This window comes from Elgaria multicarinata, chromosome 2, assembly GCF_023053635.1.
Source record: "Elgaria multicarinata webbii isolate HBS135686 ecotype San Diego chromosome 2, rElgMul1.1.pri, whole genome shotgun sequence".
NCBI classification, from domain to species: domain Eukaryota; kingdom Metazoa; phylum Chordata; class Lepidosauria; order Squamata; family Anguidae; genus Elgaria; species Elgaria multicarinata.
The window spans coordinates 109,827,949-109,849,890 of record NC_086172.1 but is presented as its reverse complement, the minus strand read 5'-3'; the positions used below and the strand labels follow the sequence as shown (position 1 = coordinate 109,849,890).

The 21,942-nt window shown below is 40.5% G+C and overlaps 1 protein-coding gene across 1 annotated transcript in view; it reads left to right on the top strand.

Moving 5' to 3' along the window:
• LOC134392771 (7-dehydrocholesterol reductase-like) overlaps positions 1 to 7,133 on the top strand; it is a 40,398-nt gene extending 33,265 nt beyond the window's left edge. The window contains exons 5-8 of the mRNA XM_063117374.1: positions 2,879 to 3,092; positions 3,436 to 3,640; positions 4,434 to 4,565; positions 5,224 to 7,133. Of these exons, the coding sequence (XP_062973444.1) occupies positions 2,879 to 3,092; positions 3,436 to 3,640; positions 4,434 to 4,565; positions 5,224 to 5,688 (1,016 nt within the window). The 3' untranslated portion in view covers positions 5,689 to 7,133. The remainder of the gene's footprint in view (positions 1 to 2,878; positions 3,093 to 3,435; positions 3,641 to 4,433; positions 4,566 to 5,223) is intronic.
• Positions 7,134 to 21,942: the final 14,809 nt, after the last annotated feature.

The following is a 21,942-nucleotide window of genomic DNA, read 5'->3' as shown; positions in this document are numbered from 1 at the left end:
ATGGTAAACAGTTTATTATTTTCTTGCTCTTCCAGGCCCAAATCAGTCCATTGCCTGGCTCTCATGCATAAGCATTCATAAAAAGCAGAAGGATTCTCTTCTGGGGCCTGATGTATCTCATAAAGCTTAGATAAGTGTTCCTGTTTAGAGATTGCTTCCTTAAGCCCATCCAATATCAAACTCCTGTAATTATTCAAGCTTTGCTTGTCACCTCCGTCATTTGGGTTCCAGTTGGTATCTTGCTTTGGACATAATGCATCTTGATCTCCCCCTCTATTTTGTGTTAAGCTTAGAGCCCTTGCCTTCTCCAAAACCAATCTTTTCTCTTCTGGGGTTAGGAGAGCTGTCAATAAAGCCTGGACATCAGCCCACATAGGGTCATGAGTGAGGACTATGGTGGTGACCAATGGTTCCATGGCCTGGGGGTTTTGGCGATAAGATCCAACTGACTGCTACCAGTTAAGTAGATCAGTAGTTGTGACAGGGACAGGGACGAGCAGCGGAGCACCTGTTGGTCCCACCGCTTGCCTCAAGGGGGCCAAGACGGCATCTTTGCTTTGCACTCTGGCCACCACAGGGGAGCGGGGAAATAACCTTCTCTCCTTGCTCCTCTAACCCCTCCTCCTGATCCGACCCACTTGAAGAGGAATCAAGTGGGCTGCTTGGCTCCCCACTCTTCTGCATCTGTGATGCCACATGATTCACATCCAGCACCTGAGCTGTCTGTTGGGGGGGGTGTCTCTGCCTCACAGGAGCTAAAGGGGGCACCAAAAAGGCTACATTTTCCTCCTCCTGAGCTGGAGCAGACTTTGGTGCCAAAATACCATTGCCCAAACCACGCAAAGCCATCATCCCCCCTCCCCCATGCAAGCCACAAGAAATTTGAGCTGATTCATCACGAAACAAAGACATAAAAGCACTCACATACATAATGTCATTCCATTTCCCTTCGCATTCACAAAAGAGATTCAACTGCAAAATGGAATTGTAACTCAGACTACCAAATCATGGCCCAATTCCTCCACATTCCAACTTATATTGGGGCCATTGTTTCATACACAAGAACTTCAAACGTTTCTTTGTCTTAGTTTGACTAGCAAACCTGTTCCAGTTTTTCAAAATACAGTTCAAAGGAGTTGCCAGAGGGATCTTCGATTGGGAAGTTCTCATTTTATTTTATTTATTTATTTTAACCACAGGAGAGCAGTGTTGCTCAGCTTTCAGATCCTTTATCTGAATACAGGTTTTACTACCTTAGCATCTACGCAAGATCTCCTGTTTAACGCTTTGATTCTTCCTTAGATCAATAAAAGGAGAACAGGGAGGCCTATCCTCTGCTTTTCTGTTGCTCCTAAGTGCAACAGATCTCTAAGTGAGATCTATTACCACTGCCCCCTCACCTTTCCCTTATCCCTTTAATCCAGAAATAAAAAGGAACTTACCCATTTCAGAAGATCTCTCCCTCCCTCCCTCCCTCTCTCTCTCTCTCTCTCTCTCTCTCCTCTGTCAGATTTTAGCTTGATTCTCCTAGTGTCCACCGTCAGAACTCCCCCTCCCAGCCCCTGCCAGCAAGGGAGGGGAATGACCCCGGAAAAATCTGGTGCGCGCTGGTCTTTTTCCCTATCTCCAAGGCAACAGGAGCCGTAGGGGGGAAACTGAGGGCAGGCCTTTTGAGCAGCTTCTCCTGGCTGGCTCGCCAGTTTGTCAGCCCTCAAACCCGAGAACCAGACAGGCCACTCCCTCAGTGTATACTTTGCCAATGAACACACCAGGTTGGAGAATGCAAGTTAAGATTTATTAAGAGCAAATTAAGAGCTCCCGAACAAAGGGATCCTCTAGAATATATAGACTCTGGTTACATCACTTGTTAGTAACATAATTGGTCAGTGCTCTTATCTCTAATGGACTTTACCGTCCATTAGAGATAAACTAGGTTACATCGCCAATACAAGTTAAGGTGAATACAATTCATACCTCACAGTCTACATTCGACGCTGATTGGTTGAAAGTTTTTCCTTTGTCTAAGATGCACTTAGAATCCGCCATGCGGGAATGTTGTAGGGGGGATTTCTTAACCTTTCACCTGGAGCATAGACTTATTTCACAGAATGAAATTCCCTTTTACACACATCAAAAGGGCCTGTTCAGAAGACACCTTAAAGCCTGCTGGTTATGGCTTTTGATTAAGCAGCACAGTTTAAGGTATCTTGTGCGATGCGTTTTGCTAAACCCTGCTCACTCCCTAACCACAGTCGGGCCATCTGCAGCAGGGTTAGCGACCTTAACCACGGCTTAAAGTGTTGTGTGCCACAGCATGCTTTGTGGTTAGTGCTAAGTGCGTCTGAACAGGCCCAATGTTGTTCTCACAATTTTATAATTTGCCTACAGACTCCAGTGAGAACTATCTCAGATTAATCATTATTTAATTTAAAACAGGTATCCTAGAACAGCTCTTCAGAATGGATAAATTCTAAATGCTTTAAGACTCAGTTGAAGGATGTTTTTCTATATAAACATGTATAGTTATGTTTACAGTATAGCTATGTTAGTGTATAGCTATTAACTCTTAAGAATTAGAGAAAACAAGTGTTATGAGCTAAACCTAGAATGAAAAAATCCCTTTTCTGTGGTTTTACTTTGTATAGCAAAATCCTACTGTTGACTAAAAATGTATAACTGATGTATAACTGCATGTTTCTGGCTATGTCTCCATGCTTGGAAATGGAGTGCAGAGATTGAAAAAGAGGGCTTTCCCAGGGGTCGGGAGGAGGCTGATGCCCTGAGTCACACATCCTGAAAAGAACTGCAAAGGTCACAAGCATATGCAAACCCACGGCATCACTGCTGTACTGAATCAACACTCTCTCTTCCCTTTCAGGCACTGTACTTAAATATGAGATCAATGGACTTCAATCCTGGCTTATCACACATGCGCTCTGGTTTTCAAATGTTTACGTCTTCCGCTGGTTCTCACCCACCATCATTTTTGACAACTGGATTCCACTCTTGTGGTGTGCAAATATTCTGGGCTATTTGGTGTCCATTTTTGCAATGATAAAAGGCTACTTTTTCCCTTCTAATGCAAAAGATTGGTATGTTGGCATTGCTTGTATTATTAAATGTATGATGTTAACATATTTGATGAGCACTGCATTTTTCAAATTCAGCTTCATAAAGCTAATTAGCTACTGCCCTGCTTTAACTTGCCACTTGAGATCATAGATATAGAAAGAATATGTGTCATTTTTAGTTGAACATCATGTATTTACATCCGTAATTGCATGCAGCTTTGGTAGATGGGATTTAAATTCCCTCAATTTCATACTGCTGCCTAGAGTATTCTATGTATAGGCGGGGGATAAATTGAAATAATAAGTTTTTTAAGTTGTTTTTACATGAATCTTTTTGTTTCTGTGTTTTTATATATCATTTTAGCAAATTCACTGGTAACTTCTTCTACAACTTCATGATGGGGGTTGAATTTAATCCTCGTTTAGGAAAGTGGTTTGATTTCAAACTGTTTTTCAATGGTCGCCCAGGAATTGTAGCATGGACTCTTATTAACCTCTCCTATGCAGCAAAACAGAAGGAATTGTATGGACAAGTAACTAACTCAATGATACTTATCAATGTCCTACAGGTAAGCACAGACTCATTAAAATCTAGGTTAATCTTAAATGCTCTTAACAATAAAGCTGATGATGTTTTGTAGCTAAAACAGAATGCAATCTTGTGTTTATTTAGTTGTAGCTCAATGATAGTGTAATTCTATGAATTGTGGCTTGTGTCCAATGTGTCCAGTGGCAAATTTCCACTTTTCCCCATGGCCCTAGCGAGTGCCAGTTACGTGGCACAAGCGTTGGTTTACACTAGCACAACATCTTAGTGCTAGTGCTGGAGCAGAGTTGAATACAACCCTTCATCTTACTTAAGTCTCTTTCATGCTGATCACACTTGTTTATCCTTTTACTATATAACTCTGGATGGGTGGGCCATTTATTTGGGAACGTTTCTATATGGAGGAGAAAAATTAGGAGAAAGAGTCTAGTAATTTTGTAATTGTTAATGTTGATTTTATTATTGTGCTGTTTTATCATTATTTTATTGCGTGTTGTGTTTCTAAATTTGTATGCCACCATGGGAGTTTTCCCTAAAAGGCATCTTATAAATCTTTTGGATATATAAACAAACAAACAGTTAATTAAAAATTGAACATCACTTATAGCATAGTCTTATAAATATGGTGAGATGATCATTGATTAAGATCTATGGTAATCATTAAGGCTGAGCAGAAGCAACTCAAAGAAGGATGGTTGTTGACTCTACAGTCCATATAGATAAAACTGAGCTTCTTATTCTCAGGAAGGATAGTGTTGGTTCATTTGCCCACCTGTGACTAGCTATTGTGATATCTGACAGTGTGTTCTTTTCAGGGTATATATGTTTTGGACTTCTTCTGGGATGAAACTTGGTATCTGAAAACATTTGACATCTGCCATGATCATTTTGGATGGTATCTAGGCTGGGGAGACTGCGTTTGGCTCCCTTATCTCTATACTCTACAGGTATTTTCTCCATTATGGGAAGTTCAATAATTCATAGAAGCAATAGCCATAGCAATGGCATCATTAGTCTACAACAAAGGTCTTGTTCAATTACTTTGAACACATACTATGACTACAAACATCCAAAGCCGTATTAATAATTTAAACGTAGTTGATCCTTTGTTTATTCATTCTATGTATATCCCATCTTGCTTTTGAAGTGGCATGCAGGGTTCTTTTCTTTCCACTCACAACATCCTTGTTGAGAGATAGTGACTGCCCCTATATCAACCAGCAAGTTTAATGGCTGATGGGGATTTCAACCTGGGTCTCCCTAATACATGTCTGTCATTCCTTCACTACAACGCCATACTGTCTTTCAGTGCAAAGTGAGCTCTATGGTTTACCTATTGAGCACACTAGGGTGTTTATCATAAAAGTAGTATTACAATTATCCTCTCTTTAGCCGAAGACAGATCCAGTCTCTAGTTTGGACTCCTGAAGAAAAGGAAGGGTGCCAATTAAATAAGAATGAATAAATTTATTACGGTCATTGACCAGAACCAATAAAAACATTAATAACAAACAAACAATCCCAAACACATACATGCATTACTATATTACATCCAATTAAATAAGAACATCTACTTACAAGGTCTTTTAACCCATCTCTTTTCAGGGATTGTACTTGGTCTATCACCCTGTTCAGCTTGCCACAGGTAACGCAGTTGGAATTCTACTGCTGGGTTTGGTGAGCTACTGTATCTTCAGAATGGCCAATCATCAGAAAGATCTTTTTCGTCGCACTGATGGGAACTGTAAAATCTGGGGCAAGAAGCCCCAATACATTGAATGCTCCTATATGTCAGCTGATGGGACCAAACACTACAGTAAACTGTTGACTTCAGGATTTTGGGGAGTGGCGCGCCATTTTAATTACACAGGAGACTTGATGGGCTCTCTGGCCTACTGTCTGTGTTGTGGTTTTGAGGACATCCTGCCTTATTTCTACATTATTTACATGATTATTCTTCTGGTCCACCGTTGTATCAGGGATGAACACCGATGCTTAAACAAGTACGGCAAGGACTGGAAGCGGTACACCGATGCAGTACCATACCGTCTGTTTCCAGGGCTTTTTTAAATGCCTTGGGCATTAAGTATATCTTTGGAGCCCATGTATGAACAGTATATTTTCTATGGAAGAAGGATCTAAAGAGTCCTTTAAGGATCTAAAAAGATGTGGCATCATCTTTTATCTTTTGGACCATCTAATGGGATATGATCCATATATCTGATAAATTGTGCTACGAAACTTGTATAAACTTTTTAGGGGTGTGCGTGATTTTTTAAAAAAGTTCATTTTGCACATTTTATTTTATTTTTTGTCCAAATAAGCTTGATATTAAAAATCAAGGAAATCTTAGTTATAATAAAACTCATATTATTTCACTATGGGGCACAATCAACAAGGGAAAATGAAGTGGAAGCTAAATAGGCCCTTTGTTATTTTACTGTAGCTTATACCGTAGTGGTTCCTGATGGTGTGTGTTTGAGTTACATTCCTCTGAGAGAATGGGAATTCTGAGCTATAAATGAACAAAACTCACATTGCCATCTGATCTGATCCTCAGATAGTCTTTCTGTAGCTAGATGAGAGATTCTGGAGGCTCCTTTAAAACCTAAATGCAAATGATAACAAGGACGTTTCATTTTAAAATATGAAGACTGGTTGGGTAAAACGTCTGCACCAGTTCCTCTGTTGTGATAAAAAGCATACCTGTGAAGGGAAGAGAGTCTAGGATGACTGGTGATAATTAATTTTTGCTTTCTAGAAGTGTGTTGAAATACTGCCCCCACTAATTACCTTAGACATTTTCTACAGTGTATTTAGATACACACCAAGTCCACCCTCGAATATTGGAGATCCAGTGTATGAAATACTCTGATATGGCCAATGTCAAGTTTTAAAAAGCCATGTAGAATTGGATTGTGCATACAAAAATGTAATATGTGATTGGAATATGTAATATGTGATTTTTCACTATTGAAAAAATCATAGCATTTACTGCAAGATGGAAAATGGAAGAATAGCTGAATTGCAAATGGTTTACCAATTTGAGAATGAGATCTCTGCTTTGATAAGGAATTGCCTAGCCTAAGCTGCTTATGCAAGTTGGTGGGTTTTTTTGTTTATGACCCCTCTTATGTATCAAACTGTACAGCTCAATCTAGGGCCTGGGCATGGGTGGGAATAGAGACCCAACTACGAATATCAAGGCCTAGAACTGGCTGTTTAGGATGATGAACCAAAAAAGAGTAAAATCGAGAGCAGATAGAACTGCGGGCTGGTGCAATCCCAGAGTAACACATGGAATCCAACCATTAAATAAAAGTTGCACTCACCCCTGTGCTACCCTAGCTGGCTTTGAAGCTTTGCATTCACAACATCATATTCAACATCATATTCAAAGACAAAACAAGGGAGAAGAGTAGAATCCAGTTCATGCAATTGTCAGCTGGTTCATATGTTAACTGTGATATTTTCTGTGTAAATAAAACAGATTTCTTTTCTCTTTCCTTTCAGTAGACTTGTACCCCAAAATATTGCCATAAAGGTGCTTTATTTGCTTTCTTGCCAGATTTTCCACAAGCAGGGGTATATCCCTACCCTGTGCCTGCTTACCCTACCCTGTACCTGTTTGCATTCTCTTCCCCTCCTTATTGTTTTACTATGATTTTATTAGATTGTAAGCCTATGCGGCAGGGTCTTGCTATTTACTGTTTTACTCTGTACAGCACCATGTACACTGATGGTGCTATATAAATAAATAATATATATATATATATATTATATTTGGGTGTGGGGACAACTGAGAGCTTTCAATACAACATCATAGCCATGGTTCACCCACCCCAGTATATAGGTCTTGGAAAGTGGAATTATAGCTTTGGCTATTGGGCAGCATAGAAATGTAATAAATAAGATTCTATCTTCTCTACAACAACTGTTATAAACGCAATAAAAAGTAATTTCCTTGTGCTTCTTAAATCGCATCAGTTAATGCTGGAATTCTTGGACCACAGTCCTAAACATTGCAATGATTACTAGCCCACAATTCTTTGCAAGGCAGGCCAGTTGTGCATGTTTCTCTCCTGTAGATTTCTGCCACTGCCTCCCCTCTTCCGGCCAGAAAAGAAATTCCAGAGTGGTAAGATAATTATCTGCTTGGAAGACGCAGCAGCCAGATAAAACTGCAACACAACTTGCTTTCTTCTTAGGCATAAGTACGTGAATCTGAGTAGTCAGGCAGGTGCAAAGAGAAGCCTCTTTCGGGGTGTCAGAAACTCCTACTCTGACTTCAGGCTCATGTTGGGGAAAGAAGTTTATTAAAGGAATATAATATACAAAAGGGGAAAGCAGCATGGATACTTGAAAATAAGCGGGTTAAAAGCTTGCTAGAGGTAAAATAGAACACAGGGGTCACCTGGATAGTTGCAGCACACACAGCAACCATAGGTGGACAAAGGTGATCAGTATGACACAAGGATACAAGACTCTTAGTTCTTTGTTATGGTATTTATATACCGCCCCATAGCTGAAGTTTTCTGGGCAGTTCACATAAGATAAAACATTTTAAAACAATATACAAAAATTAAAAACCACAGAAACATGCAAAATGTGCATACAATTAAAACTACTGTAGCAACTTTAGAAACGCTGAAACAAAAAAACAGACTGATGCTCATTACATATTGCTAAATGCCTGGGAGAAGATGTCTGAAATATCCAGACAGGGGCCTGAATATCCCAGGTAAACAAGTCTAGTCAATCAAATGGGCAGCATGGAGTCAGGAGGGCACTCTAACACCTTTGGGTCCAGAAGATGGGCTAAGAAAATGGTCAATTGAAACGACAAGGCGACGGCTTTAGTGAACGCTGGCAGGCCTGATCCTTCAAAAGGCTTCCTGTTTTGTGGATCTGGAAAGCCATGTGCGATTCTAAGTGGGTCATGGATGGGCAGCTCACCATCACAAGCACATTCAAGGTAACTGACTGACTTATGAAGGACATTACAATGTATGTGGTTGAATCCAGAAGAGAGGTGCCCTTCTGTGAGCAGAAGGCCCCTTCCAGGAGTAAAAGAGCCTTTTCTGGCTTAACAGAAGCTCTTTGCATCGTGGAGTTTTCTCCCTGACTTCATAGAATCATAGAATAGCAGAGTTGGAAGGGGCCTACAAGGCCATCGAGTCCAACCCCCTGCTCAATGCAGGAATCCACCCTAAAGCATCCCCGACAGATGCTTGTCAAGCTGCCTCTTGAATGCCTCTAGTGTGGTATTCTGCCTATGCAGAGCTCTCTGCAGAAGGCTTCCTACCCCCAGCTCTGTTGTGCTGTCTTTCTCCCACCCTCCCAGGTAGCTCTGCGCTAAGATTGGGCTTGGGGATGGGGAGAATTTCATGCAGGTATATACTGCAGCAAAAGCAGTGAAAGACACTCTACAAGAAGAGGGGCAATAAGTTCAGCACTCCTGCCAAAGTCATTTGGAAAAATTAAGTGAGAAGAGGAGGCTCTTCAAAGTTCTGGAGCCGCCAGCAAACTTATTGGTAACCATAGCAAAAATTTGTTGGTACCTTGAAGATGAAGATTTATTGGGGTATCAGCTCTCAGAACTACAACCAAATTTGTCAAATGCATGCAGTGTTATCCTCAGTTTGTGAGTATGTGTGTGCATGTGCTCACATACTTTACATGGGGACAATGTGAATAGTAGGGTAGAGAGAGTATGAAGTACAAGAGACAGCCTGCGACATTCCTATCCAAAAACCATAATTTATATGTAGTAGCCTTGATGTGGATTGCCTATTACATGCAAAAACTATTTTTATGACATGAAACCACACAGCACAATGATGGTTATTGACAGAATTTCAGTCCATTTCATGAAAAGGAGACAAGGTCTCTCCACTTACAGCAACTCTTCGAAATTGGAGAAAGCAGGCAAAGATTCCTTTTCACTTCAGGGAAAGAACACCATTCTTTCCACTTTATGCAACTCTTAGAAATTGCAGCAAGTCAACCTGCTTCTTTTTTTTTTTTTTTTTTTTTAAACATAAATGAACATTTCCAAAATATAATTGAAACAAACACAATAAGAAAAAAAAATACATCAAATATCTGCTTCATACATATTGAATAATTGTTGAGTACAAATATCAAAAACTATTACATATGCCTTATCCCACTACAACGTTTTCATTCTTAACATAAAAGTGCACCCCCCACCTCGGGATCATTCTTGAGTCCAAAATCTAATCATTTCTTCTGATGGTGGTTTCCCACTTCCCTTAGTAAACACGAACACTAGGAACTGTTTCCAAATTCCTTCGAACTCATTTATTTTAGTTACGCCTTTTCTCCACTTAATATTGCATGTCAGTTTATCATTAATGGCTATGTCCCATACTACTTTATACCATTCCTCAATAGAATATTCCCCTTGGATCTTCCAGTTCCTAGCTATCATCAATCGTGCTGCAACCAACAAACTCGATATCAGCTCTATAGTTCCTTTTCCACACTTTATATCTTCAAATAGTGACAGCAATGCTATTTTTGGTGTTTGTTCTATTTTCATTCCCACTATTTCTTCAATTTCTGAGAACACCATCTTCCATAATCTTTGTACATATTTGCATTGCCACCACATATGTAAATACGTTCCTTTTTCCCCACATCCTCTCCAACAATTTGCTGAATGTTGATCACTTATCTTGTTCAATCTAACCGGGGTTAGGTACCACCTCCATAAAATTTTAAAATAATTCTCCTTTATTCTTACTGATAAACTTCTCAACACTCTTTGTTTCCATAGTCCCTCCCAGCTCTGTCGCCCTATTTGTATCTTCAAATCTGATTCCCAAATCATTTTCTCTGTATTCTCTCTAAACTCCTTCTCTAACAATATTTTATATATTTCACTCATTAATCCTTTTGAAACTATACTACCTCCTTTTCCTTTCTCCTTACTTACTACTAATTCTTCAAACCTCGTCATCTTTCTGCACATTCTATTATCTTTAATCCACTTTTTATTCCATTGTTCTAATTGACCATATTCTAGCCAAGATAGCTTCTTCTCCTTTAACAAATTTTCCATATCTTCTCTTGTTTTAATATCTCTTACCCAATCCTTTAATTTTATTTTATTTTTCTCTTTTAATATTTTACATAATCTACCCTTTAGATCCTCTGGGAAATTCTTTAACATTATTATCGGTGCTAAGGGAGAGTTGCTCGGAAGCAGCTTCCCTTTAAATTTGCTCCAAATTTCCCATTGAGTCCTCAGGAGTGGATTATCTATACTTCCAACCCATTTTCTTCCTCCATCTTTAAAAAAAACATTCTCCAAATTCATCTCTACCTTACTTATGATTTTTTCTTCCATCCAATATAAATCTCCTACTCCCATAATTGCTTCTACAACATGTCTTAATCTATTTGCTACGTAGTATAATTTTATGTTTGGGAGACCCATTCCCCCCTTTTTTTGGCTTAGGTACCAATTATTTTTATTCACTCTTGCTCTCTTTTCTCCATTACAATATTTATTAATAATATTTTGCCAACTTTTTATCTCGGTTTCTGATATTTTTATAGGTAGCATCCTAAATACAAAATTAATTTTAGCTAATATCTTCATTTTTATCAAAGCTATTCTCCCAAACCAAGATAAATTTAATCTTTTATATTTCTCCAATTTCTCTAGTACCTCCTTCTTTAACCTCGTTAAATTTTCCCTTTCTAAATTCTCTAGATTTTTTGTAATTTTAATTCCCAAATATTTAATCTCATTCTTAACTTTAAATTCCATTCCCTTAAATTCCCAATCCTTTTCTTCCTTCTTAGTATAGTTAAACAACATCATCTCTGATTTAGACCAATTTATTTTTAACCCTGTAATTTCCTCAAATTCCCTCAACTGATATTTAATTCTTTCTAATTTTCTTAATGGATTCTTAATGGTCAATAAAGTATCATCCGCAAACATGTTTAGCTTTATCTCCCTTTCCTCTCCAATTCCTTCTAATTCTTTATCCTCCCTTAGTGCCTTCGCCAAAACTTCCATAACCATTACAAAAAGGACCGGCGAGAGCGGACATCCTTGTCTTGTTCCTCTGGCTAGTCGTATCTTTTCAGTAAGTCCGTCATTTACCACCACTACTGCCGTATTTTGGGAATATAGCTGTTCTATTACATTTTTAAATTTATTTCCAAATCCCAATTTATCTATAATACTCTTTAGTGCCTGCCAGCTCACACAATCAAAAGCTTTAAGAATATCTAATGCCATAATACCTGCCTTAATATTTGCTTTTTTTATTACATTTAAAACTCTACCCACTAAATTATGCATATGTCTTCCTACCACAAACCCACATTGATCTGCCCCTATATATTCTGCCAAAAATTTATTTAATCGTTTGGCCATAATAGATGTAAAAATTTTAGCATCCTGATTTATTAAAGAAATAGGTCTATAAGAATCAGGATTAGTCAAATCTTTATCTGGTTTTGGGATCAGAATTATCACTGAATGTTCCCATGATTCAGGTATCTTCCCTCCTGATAATATCCTATTATAAAGTTCCATTAATTTTGGAACTAAACAATCTTTGAAGACCTTATAATATTCTGGACCCAAACCATCTGCTCCTGGTGATTTACCCACTTTTAACTTATCAATAACTTCTTCAACTTCTCTTTGAGTTATTACTGACTCCATTAACTCCTTATATTCTGATTTTATTTCCTTCTTTATAAACCTTCCAATATACTCCTCCACCTTTTCTTGTTGAATTTCTTTACCCTTGTACAATTCCTGATAAAATTCCTGAAAAATTTTTATTTTAGCTTTCATTGCATGACAATAATTCCCTCGGCTATCTTTCAACGTTTCTATCCCATTCCTCCCTTTTTCTTTTTGTGTGAGCTTGGCAAGCAACCTCGAGTTCTTATCACTGTTTTCAAAATATTCCCTTTTCATATACATTAAGTTCTTTTGAATCTCTTCTATATTTAAGTTTTCTAATTGTTTCTTCTTAGCTTGTATTTCCACTAATTTATATTTATCTTTACTTCGCCAATATCTTTCCTCCAAATTTTTAATTTCTATCTCTAACTTTTCCTGTTCTGCACGTTGTTGTCTTTTTAAACTACATGTTTCTCTAATACAGATTCCTCTTGCTACAGCCTTCATGGTGTCCCAAATGACTGACCCAGCTGTTCCTCCTCTTTCATTAATTTCCCATGACTCCGACAGTTCCTTCCGAATTTTATCTACTATTTTATTGTATTTCAATATCTTTGTGTTCAACTTCCATCTATATGCCTCTTTATAATCTTTCTTAACTGTAAATTCTAAACTTAACAAGGCATGATCGGTTACTTTTATTACCCCCATTTCCATTTTACAAATCCTCGTTGCAAAGTCTTTTGAAACAAATATATAATCTATCCTGGAGTATGTATGATGAACTGGGGAAAAGTATGAAAATCCAGGCCTATTCCCGTTAAGTAAGCGCCACGAATCTAAATAATCATTTTCTTTTACTAATTTATTCAATATAGTCATATTGTTCCTCTTTTCAGCATTAGTGGGATTTGACCTGTCCCTTTTATTATCCATAACCATATTAAAATCCCCAGCTAATATAGCATACCCCTCCTTAAATTCTTCTATTTCTTTAAACAACTTTATAAAAAACTCTCTATGCCTCTCATTTGGGGCATAAACATTAATCAAAGTATAAACCTTTCCCTCAATTTTACCTTTTAACATAAGATATCTACCCTTATCATCCTTTTTTACCTCTTCTAATATAAACCCACTTTTTTTTTAAATCAAAGTGGCCACTCCATTTTTTTTTGATGTCCCTAATGACTTTTCATAATAGGCTAACCACTTTAATTTTATCATATTCGAATTCTCGGAGCCTTGGTGTGTCTCTTGGATCATTATAATATCTGATCCCTCTTTATTTAGCATTTGTTCTATTCTCTTCCTTTTCACGACTGCCCCTAAACCTTTAACATTGAGTGTTGATACCTTTATCTTTTTATCCATAATCACCCTTTTGAAATCTCTTCCGATCCCTTGTGCTCAGCAATTCAAACTTGCTTACATAAAAACACAAACTCCATACATAAAACCCCCACCCTCCTACCCCGATCCCTCCTCCCCTACCTTCCCCCCCTCCCCACCCCCCCACTCTAATCCCCCCCCATATCCCTGTGAGTCTAGTACTCCAGCCATCTACTTTAAAGGGGGAGGGGGGAGGCAGTGCTGTGCCTGGCCGGCAGGTTTCTATATTAGCATTTTTTTATTTGCAATTATCTCCAAACATAATTAACAATTCTCTTACTCTCCAGATGTCCCAGCCTCATTCCCTCCCCCACCCACTCCAGCCCCATCTGCTTCCCCATCCAGACCCAGCCTCTTCAGCAAATCTTTACCTTGATCCAATGAGGTTACTCTGTGTTCCCTCCTCCCATATGTAAATCTTAAAAAAACCGGGTAACCCCATGCATAAGGAATTTTATTCTTCATTAATGTTTCCGTTATTGGTTTAAGACTACGTCTCCAATTTAATGTGCGTTGAGAAAGATCATTGTAAATTTACACTGGTTTGCCTTTACACTGTATCTGAACCTTAGATCTCAATTCTTTCATAATTTGCTCTTTTTTGTAATAGTTACCAAATTTCACCAATATGTCTCTAGTCCCTTTGTAGTTTTGCCCCCCCACGCGGTGGACTCGGTCCAGATCCGATCCATCTGTTGGTATGTCAGGCATCAGCTCCTTGAACCAGTTCACGATAATTTCTCTAAGATCTTCTCCTTGCGTCTCCTTCAGCTGCTTTATTCGAAGCGAAGATCTACGAGATTGATCTTCCACGGCAATCAAACGCAATTCCCATTCTTTAAATTGTATATTAATTGATTTTTCGAAAGCCTCTTGTTTCTTCTGGTCCAGATCCGCTTTAGCCTCTATCTTTTTGATCTTATCCGAATTTTCCATCGCTTTATCCGCAATAGTACGCATTTGTTTTCTGAATTCACTCATGTGCTGCTCCATTTTTTAAAAAATAATAATGTTATTTTCTGCTATAATCGCCTTGATTTCCATTAAAGAGGGAGGGTTACTACCACTTTCGTTCCCCCCTTCTGCCATGTTTTCTTCTTTATTTGGTATTGTATCCAAAGGGACTGGGTCTTTATCTTCCTCCTCTTGCTCAACTCCAGGGGCTGTCCTTTCCAGGAGGGAGAGGTATGCCAAATTATGATTTGAAAGTTCCTTTTTTTATGATTTGAAGGTTTCTTATTTTTTTTTCTCTTTTCTTTTTTTTTTCTTTTTCTTTTTTTGTATATTAAGCTTTGCCCAACTTTTGATCTTTCTTTTAACGTTAGGCATGGGACTCTTCTGGGTAGGGCATAAATCTTAGAGTGTAACTCACTTCCTTAGCAACTTATGCTGGCTTCTCTGTTATATATCAAACACTTTTTCCTTCTTCATGAGGGGGGGGAATATCCAGTTCACAACAGCATTCACTAGAGGGGATCAGTTTAATCATTCCCAGCCTCTCAGCTTCCCACATCTCCCTCACCGAATGCCGAATGCAGCTTCTTCCACCTTCTCTCCCCCCCTTCTCACCACGCCAATAAATCCAATCAACAACTTCCACCTTACAAGCCAGCATTTCAATCGTTCCCATGTGAGATAAGAATGAAAGGTTATAACACAAATCAATGTCCAGCAAGCATAAATTCCTTCTTTTTAAACTGCGTCAGTGTTTGCTCTTTACTTTCGGTTTCGATAGTGTGATGATAAAGGTAGATAGACATTGTATTAAACATCAATCATCTCACCTCCCTTCTTCAAATCTCGCCACTTTTCCAGCTCCTGTGACTTTTATAATCATTTTCTGTCGTTTGCTCAAAGATTTATGCCCATTAGAAGAGAGATAATTGCTTTTTCCGGCAAACGCCGCTTAGAGCCTCAGAAGAAACCCGCCATTGCTCAGGCGGCCAGCTCCGCCCCCCAACCTGCTTCTATTAAGCGGATAATCCAATTCTTACATTTTATGAATGGATGGTTTATTATTGCCATCTGACTCCGCTAATATAATTTGTGTAATTGTGAGACAGAAAAATTACATGAATGAGATTGAGGCCATGGAAAGACCACTGTAGACCAGGCCTATATCCCAGGATTGTCCCGGGATCATCCCTGTGCATCCAAATGACACACGGGATCCCGGGAACAGGCAGGGATGACTCCTCCATTTGCCTGGGATAATCCTTAGGTCTAGCTAAGGCCTGAGTAATGTATTATTAAATGGTGGCTAATTGCAAACAACTTAGAGAAGTCACCACCAGAACTTTCAAAAACTGCACAGTTTATCGGAAAATTGATTGCTTAATCTGAGGCACACATTTCAGGAGGGCAAGGGTTTAATAATTGAGCACATGGAGGTCATAATTTGTGATAAGGACAATTAAAGGTATCCAACATTAAGTCTAACATGCTGTATTCCTATTAATTTCAATGGATCTACTTTAAGTGCTAACATTGGATACAAACAAATCTCCTGTAGTGTGAGAGGAAATAAAATCATAAACTAATATATATTCTGATAAACTCTAATTCAGCAATTTTGTAGTTGAGTGTCTCTTTGGAATTCTTTTGTGTAAGAAAGAATGCTGGTTTCCAGGTCAGCAGCAGAATGCCTTGGGCATGCTATGACAACTCCGACAGGGAAAATCTTGACTGTTTCCTGGGAGCTTCCATAGAGAGGCCTTTGGCATCTTTAGACAACCCTGAGCCTCATATTGCACATGTGAGGATGGCTTTTAGAAAGCTCAAGATAGGACTAAACTTCATAGGAATGAGAACAAACATGGTTCAATGGTAAACTATTTTGCATGCAGAAGTCCCAGGTTTAGTCCCTGGCATCCTAGTTCTGGACTTTTTCTAGCTAAGTAGGTGCTCTATCCTTGAGCTATGGCCTCTTCTTTAAGTTTTCAGTAAATGATAATTGAATGGGCCTGTTGTATAGTTTTCACATCCGTCACTTCGGCTGCAATAAAGGCAACCATGAATCAATAGCCCAAATGGGCCTTTATGTCTCTCTACTCAGGCGTTTTAGAACTATCAAACACTTGAAATCCACATTTTGAACTAGCTTCCTATCATATTCTCATCAACGGTACACAAGGGGCAGCAGCAATTTTGAGTCTTGTAAACCTTATTAAAGTCATTGGCACAACAATGAGACTACGACTGAAACTTGGAAAGTAGAGGAAGTTCAGGATATCTATACTTCTCTAAGAAATCTCTTCTGCACCCCAGTCAGTGGGCTGGGAAAAGGATGAGTTGGTTGAGGGGCAGAGTTTAGTTAGTTTAAAGGAGGAGTTATATTCAGCTCAGACCCAGAATTTGATGTCAGGCTCAGCTCAGAAATACGGGCAGTAATAATTAAGAATAATGCCAATGTAGGTTCATTGCTTTCACCACTGATAACTCCAGTCTGTCCCCACAAAATTAGAGTTAGGATAAATAATATATAACTCACCACACAATTAGGGCAAATAACAGCCCAGTTTTTTGGGTGTGTATAGAACCTAAATCCAAGCAATGTCCCAGGCCTTTCTGATACCATTTTTGGGCCCCAACTGAAGGGCTCTAAAATGAGGATTGCCCCCCTCCCTGCCAGAATTAAACTAACAAGGGAAAGGAATTTGAACCACAACCACCCACCCAGCCACCCACCCATTTCTGTTCCCACCCCATTTCCTAGACAGATCTCTTGCGCTGCTCCCATCTCCTTTGCTGGAGAGGGAGCCCTGCATTGGGTCAAAAGGATTCTTCAGAGAAATGTTTCTCCATTCTCTTTAGTGTTGCCTTTGAATTGCATTTGAACATTTCTGTAGAATCAGAGTGGTTTTATTAGTTTACAGACTGAGGCCATAATAGAACAGTATCACCCTAACAGTTCCAGTCTTCAACTGATTCCTCCAACAACCCATTGTCTCTCCAGCTCAGCCCCAGAAAATCCAATTTTGACAACCATAGCAGAGGTCACAAATAGACTGTGTCATTGCAGTTATTCCTCTGACAATGGAGCGTTGCAGCCCAAAACATCTGGAAGACACCAGTTTAGTGAAGATTGCTCACCATGTTGAAGGAAATCCTTCTAGAACAAGTCATATGAAGTTCTCAACCTTATGATAAGGATAGCAATGCCATAAAATACACAATATATTCTTAAGACAGCTGTACTGTGTTAGTGCGTTTGGAGTGGTGGTGGTTCCTCTCTTGTTCTTAGGCGATTCTTTTATCCATCCCTCATTCCAAATAAATTTTTATTGGAGTTTATGTTTCTTGAATTTGGCACTTTTCTGTATTAGTGCTGTTCAATTCCCAGCACCTTTTATTACTAAGGGTAGGTTTCTATATATCACAAAATGTAATGCTCAGCCAGAAAGAGCACACACAAGGAAAGTGCATAGGTGTGTTGTAGCAGGGCATGCTATGCGAGCGAATTACAAGAAACTGCTGTGCAGCTTTGCCAGATTTGATGGGAAGTTTCGGAGGTTTCCCCATTAAAAATCGTAAGAATCATGAGGATCCATTTTTTATTTCATGGATCTGACTTTTACTTTCTTCTACCCAATCCTATGCATGTTTACCTGGTGGGAGTGAGATTAAGACACAAAAAGCCAGTGTACTTAAGGAGTGCATCTTCCCTTGTGACTGGCAGGGATAATCCTTTGAAGCAACCACCCTCTTTCCCAGATGGATGACATTCCTGTATGCTCTCCCCACCTGACCTGTGGGCTGGAAAACAACTTATTGGCTCATTTTAAAGTGAACTCAGCCAGGGACCCATGCCAGATAGAACAGAACAGGAAGGTGAGGGATGCTTTACCAGACGAGTGCTCCTGCAGGCTATCAAACGGAAGGCCTAACAGTCCTCAGTGCTGCCTGGCTGGGCCTGTCAGAAAGCTGGCCTTACCACCCCTTTCAGATCCACAGCCTACTATTTGCAATGCAGCCACTCTCAACTGAGCTCAATGGAATCCCTACCCTGGGTTTAATTTACTGGCTGACCTGCCTTGGCCGGGCCTTTCCCCCCAACACCCCATGTTGCAGAGAACTGGAGAGTGGAAATAGACGGGGCAGGCGTGTGTGGCATGAGGTGCTATTGCTACTCTCAGAATGGAGCTACTTTGGTGTAGAGGATCCTAATTGTGCTGTTGCCTGCTACTACCGCTTTGCCTTATGAGGGGGGTGCTTCCACAGCACCAGTTAAACACAAGGGCACCCCCTGCTCCCATTTTTAATTATCGAACTCTCGTATACTTGAGATTTCAAGTGTTTGAGCTTTGCCTGCGTGGCTGGAAAGTGAAAGTAAAGAGATGGACTGTCGCAGCATGAGCAGCCTCTGCTGCTGCTCTCAGAATGACATCGTCATTTTATTTATTTATTTATTTATTACATTTTTATACTGCCCAATAGCCGAAGCTCTCTAGGCGGCTCACAAAAATTAAAACCATAATAAAACAACCAACAAGTTAAAAGCACAAATACAAAATACAGTATAAAAAGCAGAACCAGGATAAAACCACGCAGCGAAATTGATATAAGATTAAAATACAGAGTTAGCACAGTAAAATTTAAATTTAAGTTAAAATTAAGTGTTAAAATACTGAGAGAATAAAAAGGTCTTCAGCTGGCGACGAAAGGAGCACAGTGTAGGCGCCAGGCGGACCTCTCTGGGGAGCTCATTCCACAACCGGGGTGCCACAGTGGAGAAAGCCCTCCTCCTAGTAGCCACCTGCCTCACTTCCTTTGGCAGGGGCTCACGGAGAAGGGCCCCTGTAGATGATCTTAAGGTCCAGGCAGGTACATATGGGAGGAGGCGTTCCTTCAAATAACCTGGCCTCAAACCGTTTAGGGCTTTAAATGTCAATACCAGCACTTTGAATTAGGCCCGGACCTGGACTGGCAGCCAACGAAGTTGGAAAAGGACTGGCGTAATGTGATCTCGCCAGCCAGTCCCTGTTAGTAAATGGGCTGCCCTGTTTTGTACCAGCTGAAGCTTCCAGACCATTTTCAAAGGCAGCCCCACGTATAACGCATTGCAGTAATCCAAACAAGAGGTTATCAGAGCATGGATAACTGTAGCTAGGCTATCTCTGTCCAGATAAGGGCGTAGTTGGTATATCAACCTAAACTGATAAAAGGTGCTCTTAGCCACTGAGTTCACCTGTGCCTCAAGTGACAGTTCTAGATCCAAGAGCACCCCCAAACTACGGACCCGATCCTTTAGGGAGAGTCCAACCCCATCCAGGATAGGGCAAACATCACCTCACCGGACAGATGAACCACCCGCTAACAGTACCTCCGTCTTGTCTGGATTGAGTCTCAGTTTGTTAGCCCTCATCCAGTCCATTACCGTGCCCAGGCACTGGTTCAGAACAGTCACTGCCTCACCTGGGTTTGATGAAAAGGAAAGGTAGAGCTGGGTATCATCCGCATATTGATGACACCTCAGTCCACATCTCCGGATAACCTCCCCCAGTGGCTTCATGTATATGTTAACAGCGTAGGGGATAAGATAGAGCCCTGTGGAACTCCATGGCTTAGAAGCCACGGCACAGAGCAATAATCTCCCAGCACCACCTTCTGGAATCGGCCATCAACCACTGCAATGCAGTACCTCCAACTCCCAGCTCAGACAACCTATCCATGGTCGATGGTATCGAAGGCTGCTCAGAGGTCTAGGAGAACCAACAGGGTCGCACTCCCCCTGTCTCTCTCCCGGCAGAGGTCATCCCACAGGGCAACCAAGGCAGTTTCCGTTCCAAGATCAGGCCTGAAATCTGATTGAAATGGATCTAGATAATCCGTTTCATTCAAGAGTGCCTGGAGTTGTCCTGCAACCACCCGCTCAAGCACCTTGCCCAGGAAAGGGATACTAGCCACCGGCCTGTAGTTGTTAATGTCCTCCGGGTCCAGAATAGGCTTCTTCAGGAGTGGTCTAGTTACCGCCTCTTTTAAAGAGGCCAGCACCACTCCCTCTCTCAAGGAGGCATTTACAACCTCCTGGACCCAGCCGGCGATCCCCTCCTTATTTGATGTAATGAGCCATGAGGGTCAAGGGTCAAGCACACAGGTGGTCGACCGGATTTGGCCAAGCACCTTGTCCACATCCTCGGGCCCCAATAACTGAAACTCATCCAATAAAACTGAACCGGACGGCGCTCTGAACGCCTCTACTAGTGGAGCTGCATTAAGTGTGGTGTCCAATTCATAACAAATCTGTGCGTCTCTGTGACGAATCTTCAAAGTGCCATGCAAACTTGTCACAGCGTGCTACCGAGGGTTCAACTATCTCACGCCCTGGCCCAGAGTGTAACAGGCCACGAACCACTCGGAAAAGCTCCGCCAGACGACAATGAGAAGATGCAATGCTGGTGGAAAAGAACTGTCTCTTTGCCACTCTCACCACCACAGAGTAGGCTCGATAGTGAGCTCTAACCCGTGTTCGATCAGACCCAGTACGAGTTTTCCTCCACTTGCGTTCTAGCCATCTCCCCTCTTGCTTCATTGCCCTCAGCTCAGGTGTATACCAAGGAGCTGACTGGGCTGTGCTCAGAGGGAGAGGATGCTTGGGTGCGATCATGTCAACCGCCCAAGTCATCTCTGCATTCCACAGAGCGACCTGGGCTTCGACAGGAGCACCAGCCATATCAGCAGGAAAATCCCCCAGAGCTCTCTGGAATCCATCAGAGTCGGGGGGTGGAGTTTCACGACCATGAACTGGTAAGATTTCTTGTGAGGCTCCCGGACAGGACAGCCGAGAATCCAATTATCCATTTTAAAAGGCATGAATCTCTAATGAACATTAACTGAAAATGCTTATGACCTTTAACTGATGCTGATGATGACTTTTTTGAAAGTATAACTGGTATAAGGAGTGGGGAAATCAGCCCGGTTTCTGGGCTTGTAAATCAGTCAGTTCGGAGTGAAGAGTCTAAAATCGAAACCAAAGACTTTGTTATTGTAGGATCTCTTTCAGCGACTGCTGAATTGAATTATTGTGATATATCACTCCTTATCTGGGTAGAGCGAGCAATTGGCAATAAATTTAACCATCGGAAAGTACTGAGAGAGAAAAGCTGTTTACGGGCATGGAATGAGAGACTGTTTTGATTGTTATTCGGGACATTAAGCAATTGATTTATGCCTTATGCCAAACATTAGAAAAACAAAAACAAAAGCTGAAAAAGTTATTTGGCAACGTCGTAAACGCCCCTCTAATCATAATC